Source organism: Salvelinus fontinalis, chromosome 8 (assembly GCF_029448725.1).
Source record: "Salvelinus fontinalis isolate EN_2023a chromosome 8, ASM2944872v1, whole genome shotgun sequence".
NCBI classification, from domain to species: Eukaryota; Metazoa; Chordata; class Actinopteri; order Salmoniformes; family Salmonidae; genus Salvelinus; species Salvelinus fontinalis.
The window spans coordinates 51,509,523-51,530,256 of record NC_074672.1 but is presented as its reverse complement, the minus strand read 5'-3'; the positions used below and the strand labels follow the sequence as shown (position 1 = coordinate 51,530,256).

Sequence of the window (20,734 nt, the reverse complement as noted above, 5' to 3'; positions counted from 1 at the left end):
GTCCCCTCTATATCAGACTAGCATACCAACACTGACCCCCCCCCCCCCTCCTGTCCCCTCTATATCAGACTAGCATACCAACACTGACCCCCCCCCCCCCCCTCCTGTCCCCTCTATATCAGACTAGCATACCAACACTGTCCCACCCCCCCTCCTGTCCCCTCTATATCAGACTAGCATACCAACACTGACCCCCCCCACCCCCTTCCTGTCCCCTCCATATCAGACTAGCATACCAACACTGACCCCCCCCTCCTGTCCCCTCTATATCAGACTAGCATACCAACACTGACCCCCCCCCCCTCCTGTCCCCTCTATATCAGACTAGCATACCAACACTGACCCCCCCCCCCTCCTGTCCCCTCTATATCAGACTAGCATACCAACACTGACCCCCCCCCCCCCCTCCTGTCCCCTCTATATCAGACTAGCATACCAACACTGACCCCCCCCCCCCCCTCCTGTCCCCTCTATATCAGACTAGCATACCAACACTGACCCCCCCCCCCTCCTGTCCCCTCTATATCAGACTAGCATACCAACACTGTCCCACCCCCCCTCCTGTCCCCTCTATATCAGACTAGTATACCAACACTGACCCCCCCCTCCTCCTGTCCCCTCTATATCAGACTAGCATACCAACACTGACCCCCCCCTCCTGTCCCCTCTATATCAGACTAGCATACCAACACTGACCCCCCCCCCCTCCTGTCCCCTCTATATCAGACTAGCATACCAACACTGACCACCCCCCCCCCCTCCTGTCCCCTCTATATCAGACTAGCATACCAACACTGACCCCGCCCCCTCCTGTCCCCTCTATATCAGACTAGCATACCAACACTGACCCCCCCCTCCTGTCCCCTCTATATCAGACTAGCATACCAACACTGACCCCCCCCCCCTCCTCTCCCCTCTATCAGACTAGCATACCAACACTGACCCCCCCCCCCCCTCCTGTCCCCTCTATATCAGACTAGCATACCAACACTGACCCCCCCCCCTCCTGTCCCCTCTATATCAGACTAGCATACCAACACTGACCCCCCCCCATCCTGTCCCCTCTATATCAGACTAGTATACCAACACTGACCCCCCCCCCTCCCCTCTATATCAGACTAGCATACCAACACTGACCCCCCCCTCCTCTCCCCTCTATATCAGACTAGCATACCAACACTGACCCCCCCCCCCCCCCCTGTCCCCTCTATATCAGACTAGCATACCAACACTGCCCCCCCTCCTCCTGTCCCCTCTATATCAGACTAGCATACCAACACTGACCCCCCCTCCTGTCCCCTCTATATCAGACTAGCATACCAACACTGACCACACCCCCCCTCCTGTCCCCTCTATATCAGACTAGCATACCAACACTGACCCCCCCCCCCTCCTGTCCCCTCTATATCAGACTAGCATACCAACACTGACCCCCCCCCCTCCTGTCCCCTCTATATCAGACTAGTATACCAACACTGACCCCCCCCCCCTCTCCTGTCCCCTCTATATCAGACTAGCATACCAACACTGACCCCCCCCCCTCCTCTCCCCTCTATATCAGACTAGCATACCAACACTGACCCCCCCCCCCTCCTGTCCCCTCTATATCAGACTAGTATACCAACACTGACCCCCCCCCCTCTCCTGTCCCCTCTATATCAGACTAGCATACCAACACTGACCCCCCCCCCCCCTCCTGTCCCCTCTATATCAGACTAGCATACCAACACTGACCCCCCCCCCCTCCTGTCCCCACTATATCAGACTATTATACCAACACTGACCCCCCCCCCCCTCCTGTCCCCTCTATATCAGACTAGCATACCAACACTGACCCCCCCCTCCTGTCCCCTCTATATCAGACTAGCATACCTACACTGACCCCCCCCCCCCTCCTCTCCCCTCTATATCAGACTAGCATACAAACACTGACCCCCCCCCCCCCCTCCTGTCCCCTCTATATCAGACTAGCATACCAACACTGACCCCCCCCCCCCCCCTCCTGTCCCCTCTATATCAGACTAGCATACCAACACTGACCCCCCCCCTCCTCCTTTCCCCTCTATATCAGACTAGTATACCAACACTGACCCCCCCCTCCTCCTGTCCCCTCTATATCAGACTAGCATACCAACACTGACCCCCCCCTCCTGTCCCCTCTATATCAGACTAGCATACCAACACTGACCCCCCCCCCCTCCTGTCCCCTCTATATCAGACTAGCATACCAACACTGACCCCCCCCCCTCCTGTCCCCTCTATATCAGACTAGCATACCAACACTGACCCCCCCCCCCCCCCTCCTGTCCCCTCTATATCAGACTAGCATACCAACACTGACCCCCCCCCCCCCCCTCCTGTCCCCTCTATATCAGACTAGCATACCAACACTGCCCCCCCCCCCCCCTCCTGTCCCCTCTATATCAGACTAGCATACCAACACTGTCCCACCCCCCCTCCTGTCCCCTCTATATCAGACTAGCATACCAACACTGACCCCCCCCACCCCCTTCCTGTCCCCTCCATATCAGACTAGCATACCAACACTGACCCCCCCCCCCCTCCTGTCCCCTCTATATCAGACTAGCATACCAACACTGACCCCTCCCCCCCCCTCTATATCAGAGACAGAGAAGCAGACTTACTTCCATAGTGCTGTCCAGGGAGCTAGCACTGTTTCGGCGGCCCCGCTTTCCTGCACCCAGCAAGGAATAACAAAAGCCATATTTTTTGGGGTCATGTAGACGGTATTGTTACTGTATCAGTCAACACGAGATTCTAATGTTGACTATCTCTCTCATAACTACAGTCCTCCTGTAGGACAGCAGGAGGATAACTACAGTCCTCCTGTAGGACAGCAGGTGGATAACAACAGTCCTCCTGTAGGACAGCAGGTGGATAACTACAGTCCTCCTGTTGGGACAGCAGGTGGATAACTACAGTCCTCCTGTAGGACAGCAGGTGGATAACTACAGTCCTCCTGTAGGACAGCAGGTGGATAACTACAGTCCTCCTGTTGGACAGCAGGTGGATAACTACAGTCCTCCTGTAGGACAGCAGGTGGATAACTACAGTCCTCCTGTAGGACAGCAGGTGGATAACTACAGTCCTCCTGTAGGACAGCAGGAGGATAACTACAGTCCTCCTGTAGGACAGCAGGTGGATAACAACAGTCCTCCTGTTGGGACAGCAGGTGGATAACTACAGTCCTCCTGTTGGGACAGCAGGTGGATAACTACAGTCCTCCTGTAGAACAGCAGGTGGATAACTACAGTTCTCCTGTAGGACAGCACGAGCATGACTACAGTCCTCCTGTAGGACAGCAGGTGGATAACAACAGTCCTCCTGTTGGACAGCAGGTGGATAACTACAGTCCTCCTGTAGGACAGCAGGTGGATAACTGCAGTTCTCCTGTTGGGACAGCAGGTGGATAACTACAGTCCTCCTGTTGGACAGCAGGTGGATAACTGCAGTTCTCCTGTTGGGACAGCAGGTGGATAACTACAGTCCTCCTGTAGGACAGCACGAGCATGACTACAGTCCTCCTGTAGGACAGCAGGAGGATAACTGCAGTTCTCCTGTTGGACAGCAGGTGGATAACTACAGTCCTCCTGTAGGACAGCAGGTGGATAACTACAGTCCTCCTGTAGGACAGCAGGTGGATAACTACAGTCCTCCTGTAGGACAGCAGGTGGATAACTACAGTCCTCCTGTAGGACAGCAGGTGGATAACTACAGTTCTCCTGTTGGGACAGCAGGTGGATAACTACAGTCCTCCTGTAGGACAGCACGAGGATGACTACAGTCCTCCTGTAGGACAGCAGGAGGATAACTACAGTTCTCCTGTTGGACAGCAGGTGGATAACTACGGTCCTCCTGTAGGACAGCAGGTGGATAACTACAGTCCTCCTGTAGGACAACAGGTGGATAACTACAGTCATCCTGTAGGACAGCAGGTGGATACCTACAGTCCTCCTGTAGGACAGCAGGTGGATAACTACAGTTCTCCTGTTGGACAGCAGGTGGATAACTACAGTCCTCCTGTAGGACAGCAGGTGGATAACTACAGTCCTCCTGTAGGACAGCAGGTGGATAACTACAGTCCTCCTGTAGGACAGCAGGTGGATAACTACAGTCCTCCTGTAGGACAGCAGGTGGATAACTACAGTCCTCCTGTAGGACAGCAGGTGGATAACTACAGTCCTCCTGTAGGACAACAGGTGGATAACTACAGTTCTCCTGTAGGACAACAGGTGGATAACTACAGTCCTCCTGTTGGACAGCAGGTGAATAACTACAGTCCTCCTGTAGGACAGCAGGTGGATAACTACAGTCCTCCTGTAGGACAGCAGGTGGATAACAACAGTCCTCCTGTTGGGACAGCAGGTGGATAACTACAGTCCTCCTGTAGGACAGCAGGAGGATAACTACAGTTCTCCTGTAGGACAGCAGGAGGATGACTACAGTTCTCCTGTTGGACAGCAGGAGGATAACTACAGTTCTCCTGTAGGACAGCAGGAGGATGACTACAGTTCTCCTGTTGGACAGCAGGAGGATGACTACAGTTCTCCTGTTGGACAGCAGGAGGATAACTACAGTCCTCCTGTAAGACAGCAGGTGGATAACTACAGTCCTCCTGTAGGACAGCAGGTGGATAACTACAATCCTCCTGTAGGACAGCAGGTGGATAACTACAGTCCTCCTGTAGGACAGCAGGTGGATAACTACAGTCCTCCTGTTGGGACAGCAGGTGGATAACTACAGTCATCCTGTAGGACAGCAGGTGGATAACTACAGTTCTCCTGTAGGACAGCAGGTGGATAACTACAGGTCTCCTGTAAGACAGCAGGTGGATAACTACAGTCCTCCTGTAGGACAGCAGGTGGATAACTACAGTCCTCCTGTAGGACAGCAGGTGGATAACTACAGTCCTCCTGTAGGACAGCAGGTGGATAACTACAGTCCTCCTGTAGGACAGCAGGTGGATAACTACAGTCCTCCTGTAGGACAGCAGGTGTATAACTACAGTCCTCCTGTAGGACAGCAGGTGGATAACTACAGTCCTCCTGTAGGACAGCAGGTGGATAACTACAGTCCTCCTGTAGGACAGCAGGTGGATAACTACAGTCCTCCTGTTGGACAGCAGGTGGATAACTACAGTCCTCCTGTTGGACAGCAGGTGGATAACTACAGTTCTCCTGTTGGACAGCAGGTGGATAACTACAGTCCTCCTGTTGGACAGCAGGTGGATAACTACAGTTCTCCTGTTGGACAGCAGGTGGATAACTACAGTCCTCCTGTAGGACAGCAGGAGGATAACTACAGTCCTCCTGTAGGACAGCAGGAGGATAACTACAGTCCTCCTGTTGGGACAGCAGGTGGATAACTACAGTCCTCCTGTAGGACAGCAGGAGGATAACTACAGTCCTCCTGTAGGACAGCAGTAGGATGACTACAGTCCTCCTGTAGGACAGCAGGTGGATAACTACAGTCCTCCTGTAGGACAGCAGGTGAATAACTACAGTCCTCCTGTAGGACAGCAGGTGGATAACTACAGTCCTCCTGTAGGACAGCAGGTGGATAACTACAGTCCTCCTGTTGGACAGCAGGTGGATAACTACAGTCCTCCTGTAGGACAGCAGGTGGATAACTACATTCCTCCTGTTGGACAGCAGGTGGATAACTACAGTCCTCCTGTAGGACAGAAGGAGGATGACTACAGTCCTCCTGTAGGACAGCAGGTGGATAACTACAGTCCTCCTATAGGACAGCAGGTGGATAACTACAGTCCTCCTGTAGGACAGCAGGTGGATAACTACAGTCCTCCTGTAGGACAGCAGGAGGATAACTACCGTCCTCCTGTAGGACAGCAGGTGGATAACTACAGTCCTCCTGTAGGACAGCAGGAGGATGACTACAGTTCTCCTGTTGGACAGCAAGAGGATGACTACAGTTCTCCTGTTGGACAGCAGGTGGATAACTACAGTCCTCCTGTAAGACAGCAGGTGGATAACTACAGTCCTCCTGTAAGACAGCAGGTGGATAACTACAGTTCTCCTGTAGGACAGCAGGTGGATAACTATAGTTCTCCTGTTGGACAGCAGGTGGATAACTACAGTCCTCCTGTTGGACAGCAGGTGGATAACTACAGTCCTCCTGTTGGACAGCAGGTGGATAACTACAGTCCTCCTGTAGGACAGCAGGTGAATAACTACAGTCCTCCTGTAGGACAGCAGGTGGATAACTACAGTCCTCCTGTAGGACAGCAGGTGGATAACTACAGTCCTCCTGTTGGACAGCAGGTGGATAACTACAGTCCTCCTGTAGGACAGCAGGTGGATAACTACATTCCTCCTGTTGGACAGCAGGTGGATAACTACAGTCCTCCTGTAGGACAGAAGGAGGATGACTACAGTCCTCCTGTAGGACAGCAGGTGGATAACTACAGTCCTCCTATAGGACAGCAGGTGGATAACTACAGTCCTCCTGTAGGACAGCAGGTGGATAACTACAGTCCTCCTGTAGGACAGCAGGAGGATAACTACCGTCCTCCTGTAGGACAGCAGGTGGATAACTACAGTCCTCCTGTAGGACAGCAGGAGGATGACTACAGTTCTCCTGTTGGACAGCAAGAGGATGACTACAGTTCTCCTGTTGGACAGCAGGTGGATAACTACAGTCCTCCTGTAAGACAGCAGGTGGATAACTACAGTCCTCCTGTAAGACAGCAGGTGGATAACTACAGTTCTCCTGTAGGACAGCAGGTGGATAACTACAGTCCTCCTGTTGGACAGCAGGTGGATAACTACAGTCCTCCTGTAGGACAGCAGGTGGATAACTACAGTCCTCCTGTAGGACAGCGGGTGGATAACTACAGTCCTCCTGTAGGACAGCAGATGGATAACTACAGTCCTCCTGTAGGACAGCAGGTGGATAACTACAGTTCTCCTGTAGGACAGCATGGGGATAACTACAGTCCTCCTGTAGGACAGCAGGTGGATAACTACAGGTCTCCTGTAAGACAGCAGGTGGATAACTACAGTCCTCCTGTAGGACAGCAGGTGGATAACTACAGTCCTCCTGTAGGACAGCAGGTGGATAACTACAGTCCTCCTGTAAGACAGCAGGAGGATAACTACAGTCCTCCTGTTGGGACAGCAGGAGGATAACTACAGTCCTCCTGTAGGACAGCAGGAGGATAACTACAGTCCTCCTGTAGGACAGCAGGTGGATAACTACAGTCCTCCTGTAGGCCAGCAGGTGGATAACTACAGTCCTCCTGTAGGACAGCAGGTGGATAACTACAGTCCTCCTGTAGGACAGCAGGTGTATAACTACAGTCCTCCTGTAGGACAGCAGGTGGATAACTACAGTCCTCCTGTAAGACAGCAGGAGGATAACTACAGTCCTCCTGTTGGGACAGCAGGAGGATAACTACAGTTCTCCTGTAGGACAGCAGGAGGATAACTACAGTCCTCCTGTAGGACAGCAGGTGGATAACTACAGTCCTCCTGTAGGACAGCAGGTGGATAACTACAGTCCTCCTGTAGGACAGCAGGTGGATAACTACAGTCCTCCTGTAGGACAGCAGGTGGATAACTACAGTCCTCCTGTAGGACAGCAGGTGGATAACTACAGTCCTCCTGTAGGACAGCAGGTGGATAACTACAGTTCTCCTGAAGGACAGCAGGTGGATAACTACAGTCCTCCTGTAGGACAGCAGGTGGATAACTACAGTCCTCCTGTAGGACAGCAGGTGGATAACTACAGTCCTCCTGTAGGACAGCAGGAGGATAACTACAGTCCTCCTGTAGGACAGCAGGTGGATAACTACAGTCCTCCTGTAGGACAGCAGGAGGATAACTACAGTCCTCCTGTAGGACAGCAGGAGGATAACTACAGTCCTCCTGTAGGACAGCAGGTGGATAACTACAGTCCTCCTGTTGGACAGCAGGTGGATAACTACAGTCCTCCTGTGGGACAGCAGGAGGATACCGATCACCACACGGTGCATAACACAGGTTAACGTTTTTCTTTATGAATGTTGTTCTGGAGGCAACTCTGCATCGTGGTCACAAAGTCATAAAATCTGATTTTAAACCTTAACTACACTGCTAACCCTAATGCCTAACCTTTAATAGATTTTTGTTTTAACACATTTTTACAATTTAGTCAGTCTTTCGGTCTGTACAATAATCAGAAATAGATTACACAAATCATGTTTCATTGATTTCCAGAAAGCTTTTGATTTTGTAAATAGGGATATGTTAGCCTATAGTTTGTTAAAGACAGGGGTTGATGGGAAATTTGAATGAATATGGTACAGATTGGTTTCCCCACACCCGCGGGTGTAAAACAAGGTGACTTCTCATCACTGACTTTGTTAGCAATGTTTATTAAAGATTTGGCAAAATAAATAAACAGATAAATATTGGAATGAGATAAGATGATGAAATGCTAAGCATCCTTTTTTATACTGATGGTATTATTATGACGGCAGAAACTGAACAAGATAATCAACCAGACTAATACACAGATAATGACTTGGTGTAACAGATGGAGACTCCTGATCAACCAGACTAAAACACAGATAATGACTTGGTGTAACAGATGGAGACTCCTGATCAACCAGACTAAAACACAGATAATGACTTGGTGTAACAGATGGAGACTCACGATCAACCAGACTAAAACACAGATAATGACTTGGTGTAAAAGATGGAGACTCATGATCAACCAGACTAAAACACAGATAATGACTTGGTGTAAAAGATGGAGACTCACGATCAACCAGACTAAAACACAGATAATGACTTGGTGTAAAAGATGGAGACTCATGATCAACCAGACTAAAACACCGATAATGACTTGGTGTAAAAGATGGAGACTCATGATCAACCAGACTAAAACATGTGACCTTTTTCAACAGTCTGACTGTTAACATCTGTACGCAAACCAAATGAAGGGAGACACAGATACTACCACCAGATATACCCTGGTATTATGTAGTCATGAGGAGACAGACCACCAGATATACCCTGGTATTATGTAGTCATGAGGAGACAGACCACCAGATATACCCTGGTATTATGTAGTCATGAGGAGACAGACCACCAGATATACCCTGATATTATGTAGTCATGAGGAGACAGACCACCAGATATACCCTGGTATTATGTAGCCATGAGGAGACAGACCACCACATATACCCTGGTATTATGTAGCCATGAGGAGACAGACCACCAGATATACCCTGGTATTATGTAGTCATGAGGAGGCAGACCACAAGATATACCCTGGTATTATGTAGTCATGAGGAGACAGATATACCCTGGTATTATGTAGTCATGAGGAGACAGATATACCCTGGTATTATGTAGCTGAGGAGACAGACCACCACATATACCCTGGTATTATGTAGTCATGAGGAGACAGACCACCAGATATACCCTGGTATTATGTAGTCATGAGGAGACAGACCACCAGATATACCCTGGTATTATGTAGTCATGAGGAGACAGACCACAAGATATACCCTGGTATTATGTAGTCATGAGGAGACAGACCACAAGATATAACCTGGTATTATGTAGCCATGAGGAGACAGACCACCAGATATACCCTGGTATTATGTAACCATGAGGAGACAGACCACCAGATATACCCTGGTATTATGTAGCCATGAGGAGACAGACCACCAGATATACCCTGGTATTATGTAGTCATGAGGAGACAGACCACCAGATATACCCTGGTATTATGTAGCTGAGGAGACAGACCACCAGATATACCCTGGTATTATGTAGCTGAGGAGAGAGACCACCAGATATACCCTGGTATTATGTAGCTGAGGAGACAGACCACCAGATATACCCTGGTATTATGTAGTCATGAGGAGACAGACCACCAGATATACCCTGGTATTATGTAGCTGAGGAGACAGACCACCAGATATACCCTGGTATTATGTAGTCATGAGGAGACAGACCACCAGATATACCCTGGTATTATGTAGTCATGAGGAGACAGACCACCAGATATACCCTGGTATTATGTAGTCATGAGGAGACAGACCACAAGATATACCCTGGTATTATGTAGTCATGAGGAGACAGACCACCAGATATACCCTGGTATTATGTAGCTGAGGAGACAGACCACCAGATATACCCTGGTATTATGTAGCCATGAGGAGACAGACCACCAGATATACCCTGGTATTATGTAGTCATGAGGAGACAGACCACCAGATATACCCTGGTATTATGTAGTCATGAGGAGACAGACCACCAGATATACCCTGGTATTATGTAGTCATGAGGAGACAGATATACCCTGGTATTATGTAGCTGAGGAGACAGACCACCACATATACCCTGGTATTATGTAGTCATGAGGAGACAGACCACCAGATATACCCTGGTATTATGTAGTCATGAGGAGACAGACCACCAGATATACCCTGGTATTATGTAGCCATGAGGAGACAGACCACCAGATATACCCTGGTATTATGTAGCCATGAGGAGACAGACCACCACAAATACCCTGGTATTATGTAGCCATGAGGAGACAGACCACCAGATAAACCCTGGTATTATGTAGTCATGAGGAGACAGACCACCAGATATACCCTGGTATTATGTAGCTGAGGAGACAGACCACCACATATACCCTGGTATTATGTAGCCATGAGGAGACAGACCACCAGATATACCCTGGTATTATGTAACCATGAGGAGACAGACCACCAGATATACCCTGGTATTATGTAGCCATGAGGAGACAGACCACCAGATATACCCTGGTATTATGTAGTCATGAGGAGACAGACCACCAGATATACCCTGGTATTATGTAGCCATGAGGAGACAGACCACCAGATATACCCTGGTATTATGTAGTCATGAGGAGACAGACCACCAGATATACCCTGGTATTATGTAGTCATGAGGAGACAGACCACCAGATATACCCTGGTATTATGTAGTCATGAGGAGACAGACCACCAGATATACCCTGGTATTATGTAGTCATGAGGAGACAGACCACCAGATATACCCTGGTATTATGTAGTCATGAAGGGAAACTGAAATGTTTTCTTGTCAATTTTCGTATTTCCATTTGCTAAATATTTTGATAAAACCTGGAATAAAAGAATAAGGGGTGACCTATAATTAAATTACATGTGTGTAAATGGCACGTGTTTGTATATAGAGTGTGTATTGGCTTGTCTCCCGCATTAATATTCTCTTTGTACCAGACTGGATTCAAGTGACTTCTGTTTATTTTATATATCTATATATGAATATGTTTTACTACTCTAGGGATATAATTATTCTTTCTAAAACCTTATTGACTATTTATTATGTATTTTATAAATATATATATATATATTATTTTTTTCACTCTTTATGTGATGGACAATGCAGAGAACACAGGAAGAAGAATGATCATTTAATTACCACAGTGAATTATTGTAGTATTTGTTTATGTGTCAATTAATCCCAGACGGGTTGGGTTGCCAACTGGCGGTTTGACGTGGAAATAACCTGCCATTCATCATTCATATAGTATATATTCTGACTTCACAACTGGCCCATCTAACGGAAATTCCCTCAGTTCTGCTTCAAAGACCAGACTCAGTCCATTTAAACACGTCAACCTGCTGCAATACCAGCTCCTTAGCACCCTGCCATCTCTCTCTCTCTGTGAAGCATGATCTGTTCTATAATTAACAATACCAGCTCCTTAGCACCCTGCCATCTCTCTCTTTCTGTGAAGCACGATCTGATCTATAATTAACAATACCAGCTCCTTAGCACCCTGCCATCTCTCTCTTTCTGTGAAGCACGATCTGTTCTATAATTAACAATACCAGCTCCTTAGCACTGTGCCATCTCTCTCTCTCTGTGAAGCACGATCTGTTCTATAATTAACAATACCAGCTCCTTAGCACTGTGCCATCTCTCTCTCTCTGTGAAGCACGATCTGTTCTATAATTAACAATACCAGCTCCTTAGCACCCTGCCATCTCTCTCTTTCTGTGAAGCACGACCTGATCTATAATTAACAATTCACTCCCTCACAACTCAGCAGGCCTTGGCTCTGACCTTCAGTCAGCATGTCTGTACAGTGCCAAGCCGAATGACTGTTCTGTTGCAAACGGTTTGTTTCATATCACTTTGTTTTCACATGTCGAGCACTCTCTTGACTTCTTCTCTGAATGTATGACAGACAAGATAATCAACTTTTTAGATGTGTGTGTGACAGATATATTTAAAAAGTTAAGTGAGCAATTACATAAACTACAAGTGAAAAGCTATTCATAAGGTTCTTTTTGATCAGGTTATATTTATAAGAATTTTATTTAACTCGGCAAGCCAGTTAGGAACAAATTCTTATTTACAATGACAGCCTACCGGGGAACAGTGGGTTAAACTGCCTCGTTCAGGGGGCAGAACGACAGATTTTGACCTTGTCAGCTCGGGGATTCGATCGTGCAACCTTTCAGTTACTAGTCCAACGCTCTAACCACTAGGCTACCTGCTGTAGGACTACATATTATAAAGTATATCACACAAGTATTTGACACAGGTCTGGTGTCCAGTATGTCTGTCGTGTGTGTGTGTGTGTGTGTACATACCTGTGTCTGCTAGGTCTCTCAGTGATGAGCTGAGCGCGGTACGTTTGAGTACGTCTGCAGAGGCATAGCTGTCGTCCAGACTGGGCCTACCCAGAGTGCCGTTCACCGCCTTCACGCCGCCGCTGGGACCACCACCGTCAGACCCGGCCACAACAGGCCTCATCACTCCTTTCTGCTTCTCCAACTCCGCTGTAGAGAGGGAGGAGGAGAGGAGAAAGAGGGGAGAAAGGGAAAGCGAGAAGAGGAGGGTGAGGAAGAGGGCGAGAGAGAGAGAGAGGAGGAAGGTGAGGAAGAGGGTGAGAGAGCGAGAGAGAGTAAATAGAGAGAGAGGAGGAAGGTGAGGAAGAGAGAGAGAGGAAGGTGAGGAAGAGGGCGAGAGAGAGAGAGGAGGAAGGTGAGGAAGAGGGTGAGAGAGAGAGAGGAGGAAGGTGAGGAAGAGGGCGAGAGAGAGAGAGGAGGAATGTGAGGAAGAGGGTGAGAGACAGAGAGAGAGAGGAGGAAGGTGAGGAAGAGGGTGAGAGACAGAGAGAGAGAGGAGGAAGGTGAGGAAGAGGGTGAGAGAGAGAGGAGGAAGGTGAGGAAGAGGGTGAGAGACAGAGAGAGAGAGGAGGAAGGTGAGAGAGAGAGGAGGAAGGTGAGGAAGAGGGTGAGAGAGCGAAAGAGAGAAGAGAGCAGAGAATAATAGTGGGAAAGGATTACTTTGCTTTATAATGTATTTGGTTATCACATTAGGGATTACTTTGCTTTATAATGTATTTGGTTATCACATTAGGGATTACTTTGCTTTATAATGTATTTGGTTATCACATTAGGGATTACTTTGCTTTAAAAGGTGTACGGTTATCACATTAGTTGTATATTATACTATTCTGTTGTATTCCCCTATGGGATAATACAGTATTCTACATAGCACTGTATAGTCTACTCACATTCCACCCTGTATTTCTCCATCTCCGTCACCTCGGTGATGCTCTCTCTCAGGTCGGAGGTGAAGCGTGTTCTGTCCTGCTGGCTCGGAGCGGTAAACACGATCAGAACCTTCCTCTCCCCGCCAGGGTTGGCTGACGACAGACGGATACCGTGGGGGTAGTCTGCAGTGGAGAGAGGAGACATGCTTTACACAACACATACTGTACAGTAATACACAGTGTACATCTCATAGGGCTCTGGTCAGAGGTAGTGCACCACAAAGGAAAGAGGAGGGCCATTTGGGACTCAATTACAGTCTTCACCAGAGAGGAGGGCCATTTGGGACTCAATTACAGTCTTCACCAGAGAGGAGGGCCATTTTGAACTCAATTACAGTCTTTACCAGAGAGGAGGGCCATTTGGGACTCAATTACAGTCTTCACCAGAGAGGAGGGCCATTTGGGACTCAATTACAGTCTTCACCAGAGAGGAGGGCCATTTGGGACTCAATTACAGTCTTCACCAGAGAGGAGGGCCATTTTGGACTCAATTACAGTCTTCACCAGAGAGGAGGGCCATTTTGAACTCAATTACAGTCTTCACCAGAGAGGGGGGCCATTTGGGACTCAATTACAGTCTTCACCAGAGAGGAAGGTCATTTGGGACTCAATTACAGTCTTCACCAGAGAGGAGGGCCATTTGGGACTCAATTACAGTCTTCACCAGAGAGGAGGGCCATTTGGGACTCAATTACAGTCTTCACCAGAGAGGAGGGCCATTTGGGACTCAATTACAGTCTTCACTAGAGAGGAGGGCCATTTGGGACTCAATTACAGTCTTCACCAGAGAGGAGGGCCATTTGGGACTCAATTACAGTCTTCACCAGAGAGGAGGGCCATTTGGGACTCAATTACAGTCTTGACCAGAGAGGAGGGCTATTTGGGACTCAATTACAGTCTTCACCAGAGAGGAGGGCCATTTGGGACTCAATTACAGTATTCACCAGAGAGGAGGGCCATTTGGGACTCAATCACAGTCTTCACCAGAGAGGAGGGCCATTTGGGACTCAATTACAGTCTTCACCAGAGAGGAGGGCCATTTGGGACTCAATTACAGTCTTCACCAGAGAGGAAGGCCATTTGGGACTCAATTACAGTCTTCACCAGAGAGGAGGGCCATTTGGGACTCAGTTACAGTCTTCACCAGAGAGGAGGGCCATTTGGGACTCAATTACAGTCTTCACCAGAGAGGAGGGCCATTTGGGACTCAATTACAGTTTTCACCAGAGAGGAGGGCCATTTGGGACTCAATTACAGTCTTCACCAGAGAGGAGGGCCATTTGGGACTCAATTACAGTCTTCACCAGAGAGGAGGGCCATTTGGGACTCAATTACAGTCTTCACCAGAGAGGAGGGCCATTTGGGACTCAATTACAGTCTTCACCAGAGAGGAGGGCCATTTTGGACTCAATTACAGTCTTCACCAGAGAGGAGGGCCATTTTGAACTCAATTACAGTCTTCACCAGAGAGGAGGGTCATTTGGGACTCAATTACAGTCTTCACCAGAGAGGAGGGCCATTTGGGACTCAATTACAGTCTTCACCAGAGAGGAGGGCCATTTGGGACTCAATTACAGTCTTCACCAGAGAGGAGGGCCATTTGGGACTCAATTACAGTCTTCACCAGAGAGGAGGGCCATTTGGGACTCAATTACAGTCTTCACCAGAGAGGAGGGCCATTTGGGACTCAATTACAGTCTTCACCAGAGAGGAGGGCCATTTGGGACTCAATTACAGTCTTCACCAGAGAGGAGGGCCATTTTGGACTCAATTACAGTCTTCACCAGAGAGGAGGGCCATTTTGAACTCAATTACAGTCTTCACCAGAGAGGAGGGTCATTTGGGACTCAATTACAGTCTTCACCAGAGAGGAGGGCCATTTGGGACTCAATTACAGTCTTCACCAGAGAGGAGGGCCATTTGGGACTCAATTACAGTCTTCACCAGAGAGGAGGGCCATTTGGGACTCAATTACAGTCTTCACCAGAGAGGAGGGCCATTTGGGACTCAATTACAGTCTTCACCAGAGAGGAGGGCCATTTGGGACTCAATTACAGTCTTCACCAGAGAGGAGGGCCATTTGGGACTCAATTACAGTCTTCACCAGAGAGGAGGGCCATTTGGGACTCAATTACAGTCTTCACCAGAGAGGAGGGCCATTTTGGACTCAATTACAGTCTTCACCAGAGAGGAGGGCCATTTGGGACTCAATTACAGTCTTCACCAGAGAGGAGGGCCATTTTGGACTCAATTACAGTCTTCACCAGAGAGGAGGGCCATTTGGGACTCAATTACAGTCTTCACCAGAGAGGAGGGCCATTTGGGACTCAATTACAGTCTTCACCAGAGAGGAGGGCCATTTGGGACTCAATTACAGTCTTCACCAGAGAGGAGGGCCATTTGGGACTCAATTACAGTCTTCACCAGAGAGGAGGGCCATTTGGGACTCAATTACAGTCTTCACCAGAGAGGAGGGCCATTTGGGACTCAATTACAGTCTTCACCAGAGAGGAGGGCCATTTGGGACTCAATTACAGTCTTCACCAGAGAGGAGGGCCATTTGGGACTCAATTACAGTCTTCACCAGAGAGGAGGGCCATTTGGGACTCAATTACAGTCTTCACCAGAGAGGAGGGCCATTTGGGACTCAATTACAGTCTTCACCAGAGAGGAGGGCCATTTGGGACTCAATTACAGTCTTCACCAGAGAGGAGGGCCATTTGGGACTCAATTACAGTCTTCACCAGAGAGGAGGGCCATTTGGGACTCAATTACAGTCTTCACCAGAGAGGAGGGCCATTTGGGACTCAATTACAGTCTTCACCAGAGAGGAGGGCCATTTTGGACTCAATTACAGTCTTCACCAGAGAGGAGGGCCATTTTGGACTCAATTACAGTCTTCACCAGAGAGGAGGGCCATTTGGGACTCAATTACAGTCTTCACCAGAGAGGAGGGCCATTTGGGACTCAATTACAGTCTTCACCAGAGAGGAGGGCCATTTGGGACTCAATTACAGTCTTCACCAGAGAGGAGGGCCATTTGGGACTCAATTACAGTCTTCACCAGAGAGGAGGGCCATTTGGGACTCAATTACAGTCTTCACCAGAGAGGAGGGCCATTTGGGACTCAATTACAGTCTTCACCAGAGAGGAGGGCCATTTGGGACTCAATTACAGTCTTCACCAGAGAGGAGGGCCATTTGGGACTCAATTACAGTCTTCACCAGAGAGGAGGGCCATTTGGGACTCAATTACAGTCTTCACCAGAGAGGAGGGCCATTTGGGACTCAATTACAGTCTTCACCAGAGAGGAGGGCCATTTGGGACTCAATTACAGTCTTCACCAGAGAGGAGGGCCATTTGGGACTCAATTACAGTCTTCACCAGAGAGGAGGGCCATTTGGGACTCAATTACAGTCTTCACCAGAGAGGAGGGCCATTTGGGACTCAATTACAGTCTTCACCAGAGAGGAGGGCCATTTGGGACTCAATTACAGTCTTCACCAGAGAGGAGGGCCATTTGGGACTCAATTACAGTCTTCACCAGAGAGGAGGGCCATTTTGGACTCAATTACAGTCTTCACCAGAGAGGAGGGCCATTTGGGACTCAATTACAGTCTTCACCAGAGAGGAGGGCCATTTGGGACTCAATTACAGTCTTCACCAGAGAGGAGGGCCATTTGGGACTCAATTACAGTCTTCACCAGAGAGGAGGGCCATTTGGGACTCAATTACAGTCTTCACCAGAGAGGAGGGCCATTTGGGACTCAATTACAGTCTTCACCAGAGAGGAGGGCCATTTTGGACTCAATTACAGTCTTCACCAGAGAGGAGGGCCATTTGGGACTCAATTACAGTCTTCACCAGAGAGGAGGGCCATTTGGGACTCAATTACAGTCTTCACCAGAGAGGAGGGCCATTTGGGACTCAATTACAGTCTTCACCAGAGAGGAGGGCCATTTGGGACTCAATTACAGTCTTCACCAGAGAGGAGGGCCATTTGGGACTCAATTACAGTCTTCACCAGAGAGGAGGGCCATTTTGGACTCAATTACAGTCTTCACCAGAGAGGAGGGCCATTTGGGACTCAATTACAGTCTTCACCAGAGAGGAGGGCCATTTGGGACTCAATTACAGTCTTCACCAGAGAGGAGGGCCATTTGGGACTCAATTACAGTCTTCACCAGAGAGGAGGGCCATTTGGGACTCAATTACAGTCTTCACCAGAGAGGAGGGCCATTTTGGACTCAATTACAGTCTTCACCAGAGAGGAGGGCCATTTGGGACTCAATTACAGTCTTCACCAGAGAGGAGGGCCATTTGGGACTCAATTACAGTCTTCACCAGAGAGGAGGGCCATTTGGGACTCAATTACAGTCTTCACCAGAGAGGAGGGCCATTTGGGACTCAATTACAGTCTTCACCAGAGAGGAGGGCCATTTGGGACTCAATTACAGTCTTCACCAGAGAGGAGGGCCATTTGGGACTCAATTACAGTCTTCACCAGAGAGGAGGGCCATTTTGGACTCAATTACAGTCTTCACCAGAGAGGAGGGCCATTTTGGACTCAATTACAGTCTTCACCAGAGAGGAGGGCCATTTGGGACTCAATTACAGTCTTCACCAGAGAGGAGGGCCATTTGGGACTCAATTACAGTCTTCACCAGAGAGGAGGGCCATTTGGGACTCAATTACAGTCTTCACCAGAGAGGAGGGCCATTTGGGACTCAATTACAGTCTTCACCAGAGAGGAGGGCCATTTGGGACTCAATTACAGTCTTCACCAGAGAGGAGGGCCATTTGGGACTCAATTACAGTCTTCACCAGAGAGGAGGGCCATTTGGGACTCAATTACAGTCTTCACCAGAGAGGAGGGCCATTTTGGACTCAATTACAGTCTTCACCAGAGAGGAGGGCCATTTGGGACTCAATTACAGTCTTCACCAGAGAGGAGGGCCATTTGGGACTCAATTACAGTCTTCACCAGAGAGGAGGGCCATTTGGGACTCAATTACAGTCTTCACCAGAGAGGAGGGCCATTTTGGACTCAATTACAGTCTTCACCAGAGAAGAGGGCCATTTTGGACTCAATTACAGTCTTCACCAGAGAGGAAGGCCATTTGGGACTCAATTACAGTCTTCACCAGAGAGGAGGGCCATTTTGGACTCAATTACAGTCTTCACCAGAGAGGAGGGCCATTTGGGACTCAATTACAGTCTTCACCAGAGAGGAGGGCCATTTGGGACTCAATTACAGTCTTCACCAGAGAGGAGGGCCATTTGGGACTCAATTACAGTCTTCACCAGAGAGGAGGGCCATTTGGGACTCAATTACAGTCTTCACCAGAGAGGAGGGCCATTTGGGACTCAATTACAGTCTTCACCAGAGAGGAGGGCCATTTTGGACTCAATTACAGTCTTCACCAGAGAGGAGGGCCATTTGGGACTCAATTACAGTCTTCACCAGAGAGGAGGGCCATTTTGGACTCAATTACAGTCTTCACCAGAGAGGAGGGCCATTTGGGACTCAATTACAGTCTTCACCAGAGAGGAGGGCCATTTTGAACTCAATTACAGTCTTCACTAGAGAGGAGGGCCATTTTGAACTCAATTACAGTCTTCACCAGAGAGGAGGGCCATTTGGGACTCAATTACAGTCTTCACCAGAGAGGAGTGCCATTTGGGACTCAATTACAGTCTTCACCAGAGAGGAGGGCCATTTTGGACTCAATTACAGTCTTCACCAGAGAGGAAGGCCATTTGGGACTCAATTACAGTCTTCACCAGAGAGGAGGGCCATTTGGGACTCAATTACAGTCTTCACCAGAGAGGAGGGCCATTTGGGACTCAATTACAGTCTTCACCAGAGAGGAGGGCCATTTGGGACTCAATTACAGTCTTCACCAGAGAGGAGGGCCATTTTGGACTCAATTACAGTCTTCACCAGAGAGGAGGGCCATTTGGGACTCAATTACAGTCTTCACCCGAGAGGAGGGCCATTTTGGACTCAATTACAGTCTTCACCAGAGAGGAGGGCCATTTGGGACTCAATTACAGTCTTCACCAGAGAGGAGGGCCATTTGGGACTCAATTACAGTCTTCACCAGAGAGGAGGGCCATTTGGGACTCAATTACAGTCTTCACCAGAGAGGAGGGCCATTTGGGACTCAAGTACAGTCTTCACCAGAGAGGAGGGCCATTTTGAACTCAATTACCGTCTTCACCAGAGAGGAGGGCCATTTGGGACTCAATTACAGTCTTCACCAGAGAGGAGGGCCATTTGGGACTCAATAACAGTCTTCACTAGAGAGGAGGGCCATTTGGGACTCAATTACAGTCTTCACCAGAGAGGAGGGTCATTTTGGACTCAATTACAGTCTTCACCAGAGAGGAGGGCCATTTGGGACTCAATTACAGTCTTCACCAGAGAGGAGGGCCATTTGGGACTCAAGTACAGTCTTCACCAGAGAGGAGGGCCATTTTGAACTCAATTACAGTCTTCACCAGAGAGGAGGGCCATTTGGGACTCAATTACAGTCTTCACCAGAGAGGAGGGCCATTTGGGACTCAATTACAGTCTTCACTAGAGAGGAGGGCCATTTTGAACTCAATCACAGTCTTCACCAGAGAGGAGGGCCATTTTGGACTCAATTACAGTCTTCACCAGAGAGGAAGGCCATTTGGGACTCAATTACAGTCTTCACCAGAGAGGAGGGCCATTTTTGACTCAATTACAGTCTTCACCAGAGAGGAGGGCCATTTGGGACTCAATTACAGTCTTCACCAGAGAGGAGGGCCATTTTGAACTCAATTACAGTCTTCACTAGAGAGGAGGGCCATTTTGAACTCAATTACAGTCTTCACCAGAGAGGAGGGCCATTTGGGACTCAATTACAGTCTTCACCAGAGAGGAGGGCCATTTGGGACTCAATTACAGTCTTCACCAGAGAGGAGGGCCATTTTGGACTCAATTACAGTCTTCACCAGAGAGGAAGGCCATTTGGGACTCAATTACAGTCTTCACCAGAGAGGAGGGCCATTTGGGACTCAATTACAGTCTTCACCAGAGAGGAGGGCCATTTGGGACTCAATTACAGTCTTCACCAGAGAGGAGGGCCAT

General features: G+C 48.8%; 1 protein-coding gene across 1 annotated transcript in view; it reads right to left on the bottom strand.

The window, feature by feature from the left end:
* LOC129861394 (IQ motif and SEC7 domain-containing protein 2-like) overlaps window positions 1-20,734 on the bottom strand; it is a 43,688-nt gene that overhangs the window by 12,056 nt on the left and 10,898 nt on the right. Inside the window, exons 6-8 of the mRNA XM_055932792.1 lie at window positions 13,576-13,737; window positions 12,647-12,835; window positions 2,646-2,695 (exon numbers count right to left, since the gene is read on the bottom strand). Coding sequence (XP_055788767.1) covers window positions 2,646-2,695; window positions 12,647-12,835; window positions 13,576-13,737 — 401 coding nt within the window. The remainder of the gene's footprint in view (window positions 1-2,645; window positions 2,696-12,646; window positions 12,836-13,575; window positions 13,738-20,734) is intronic.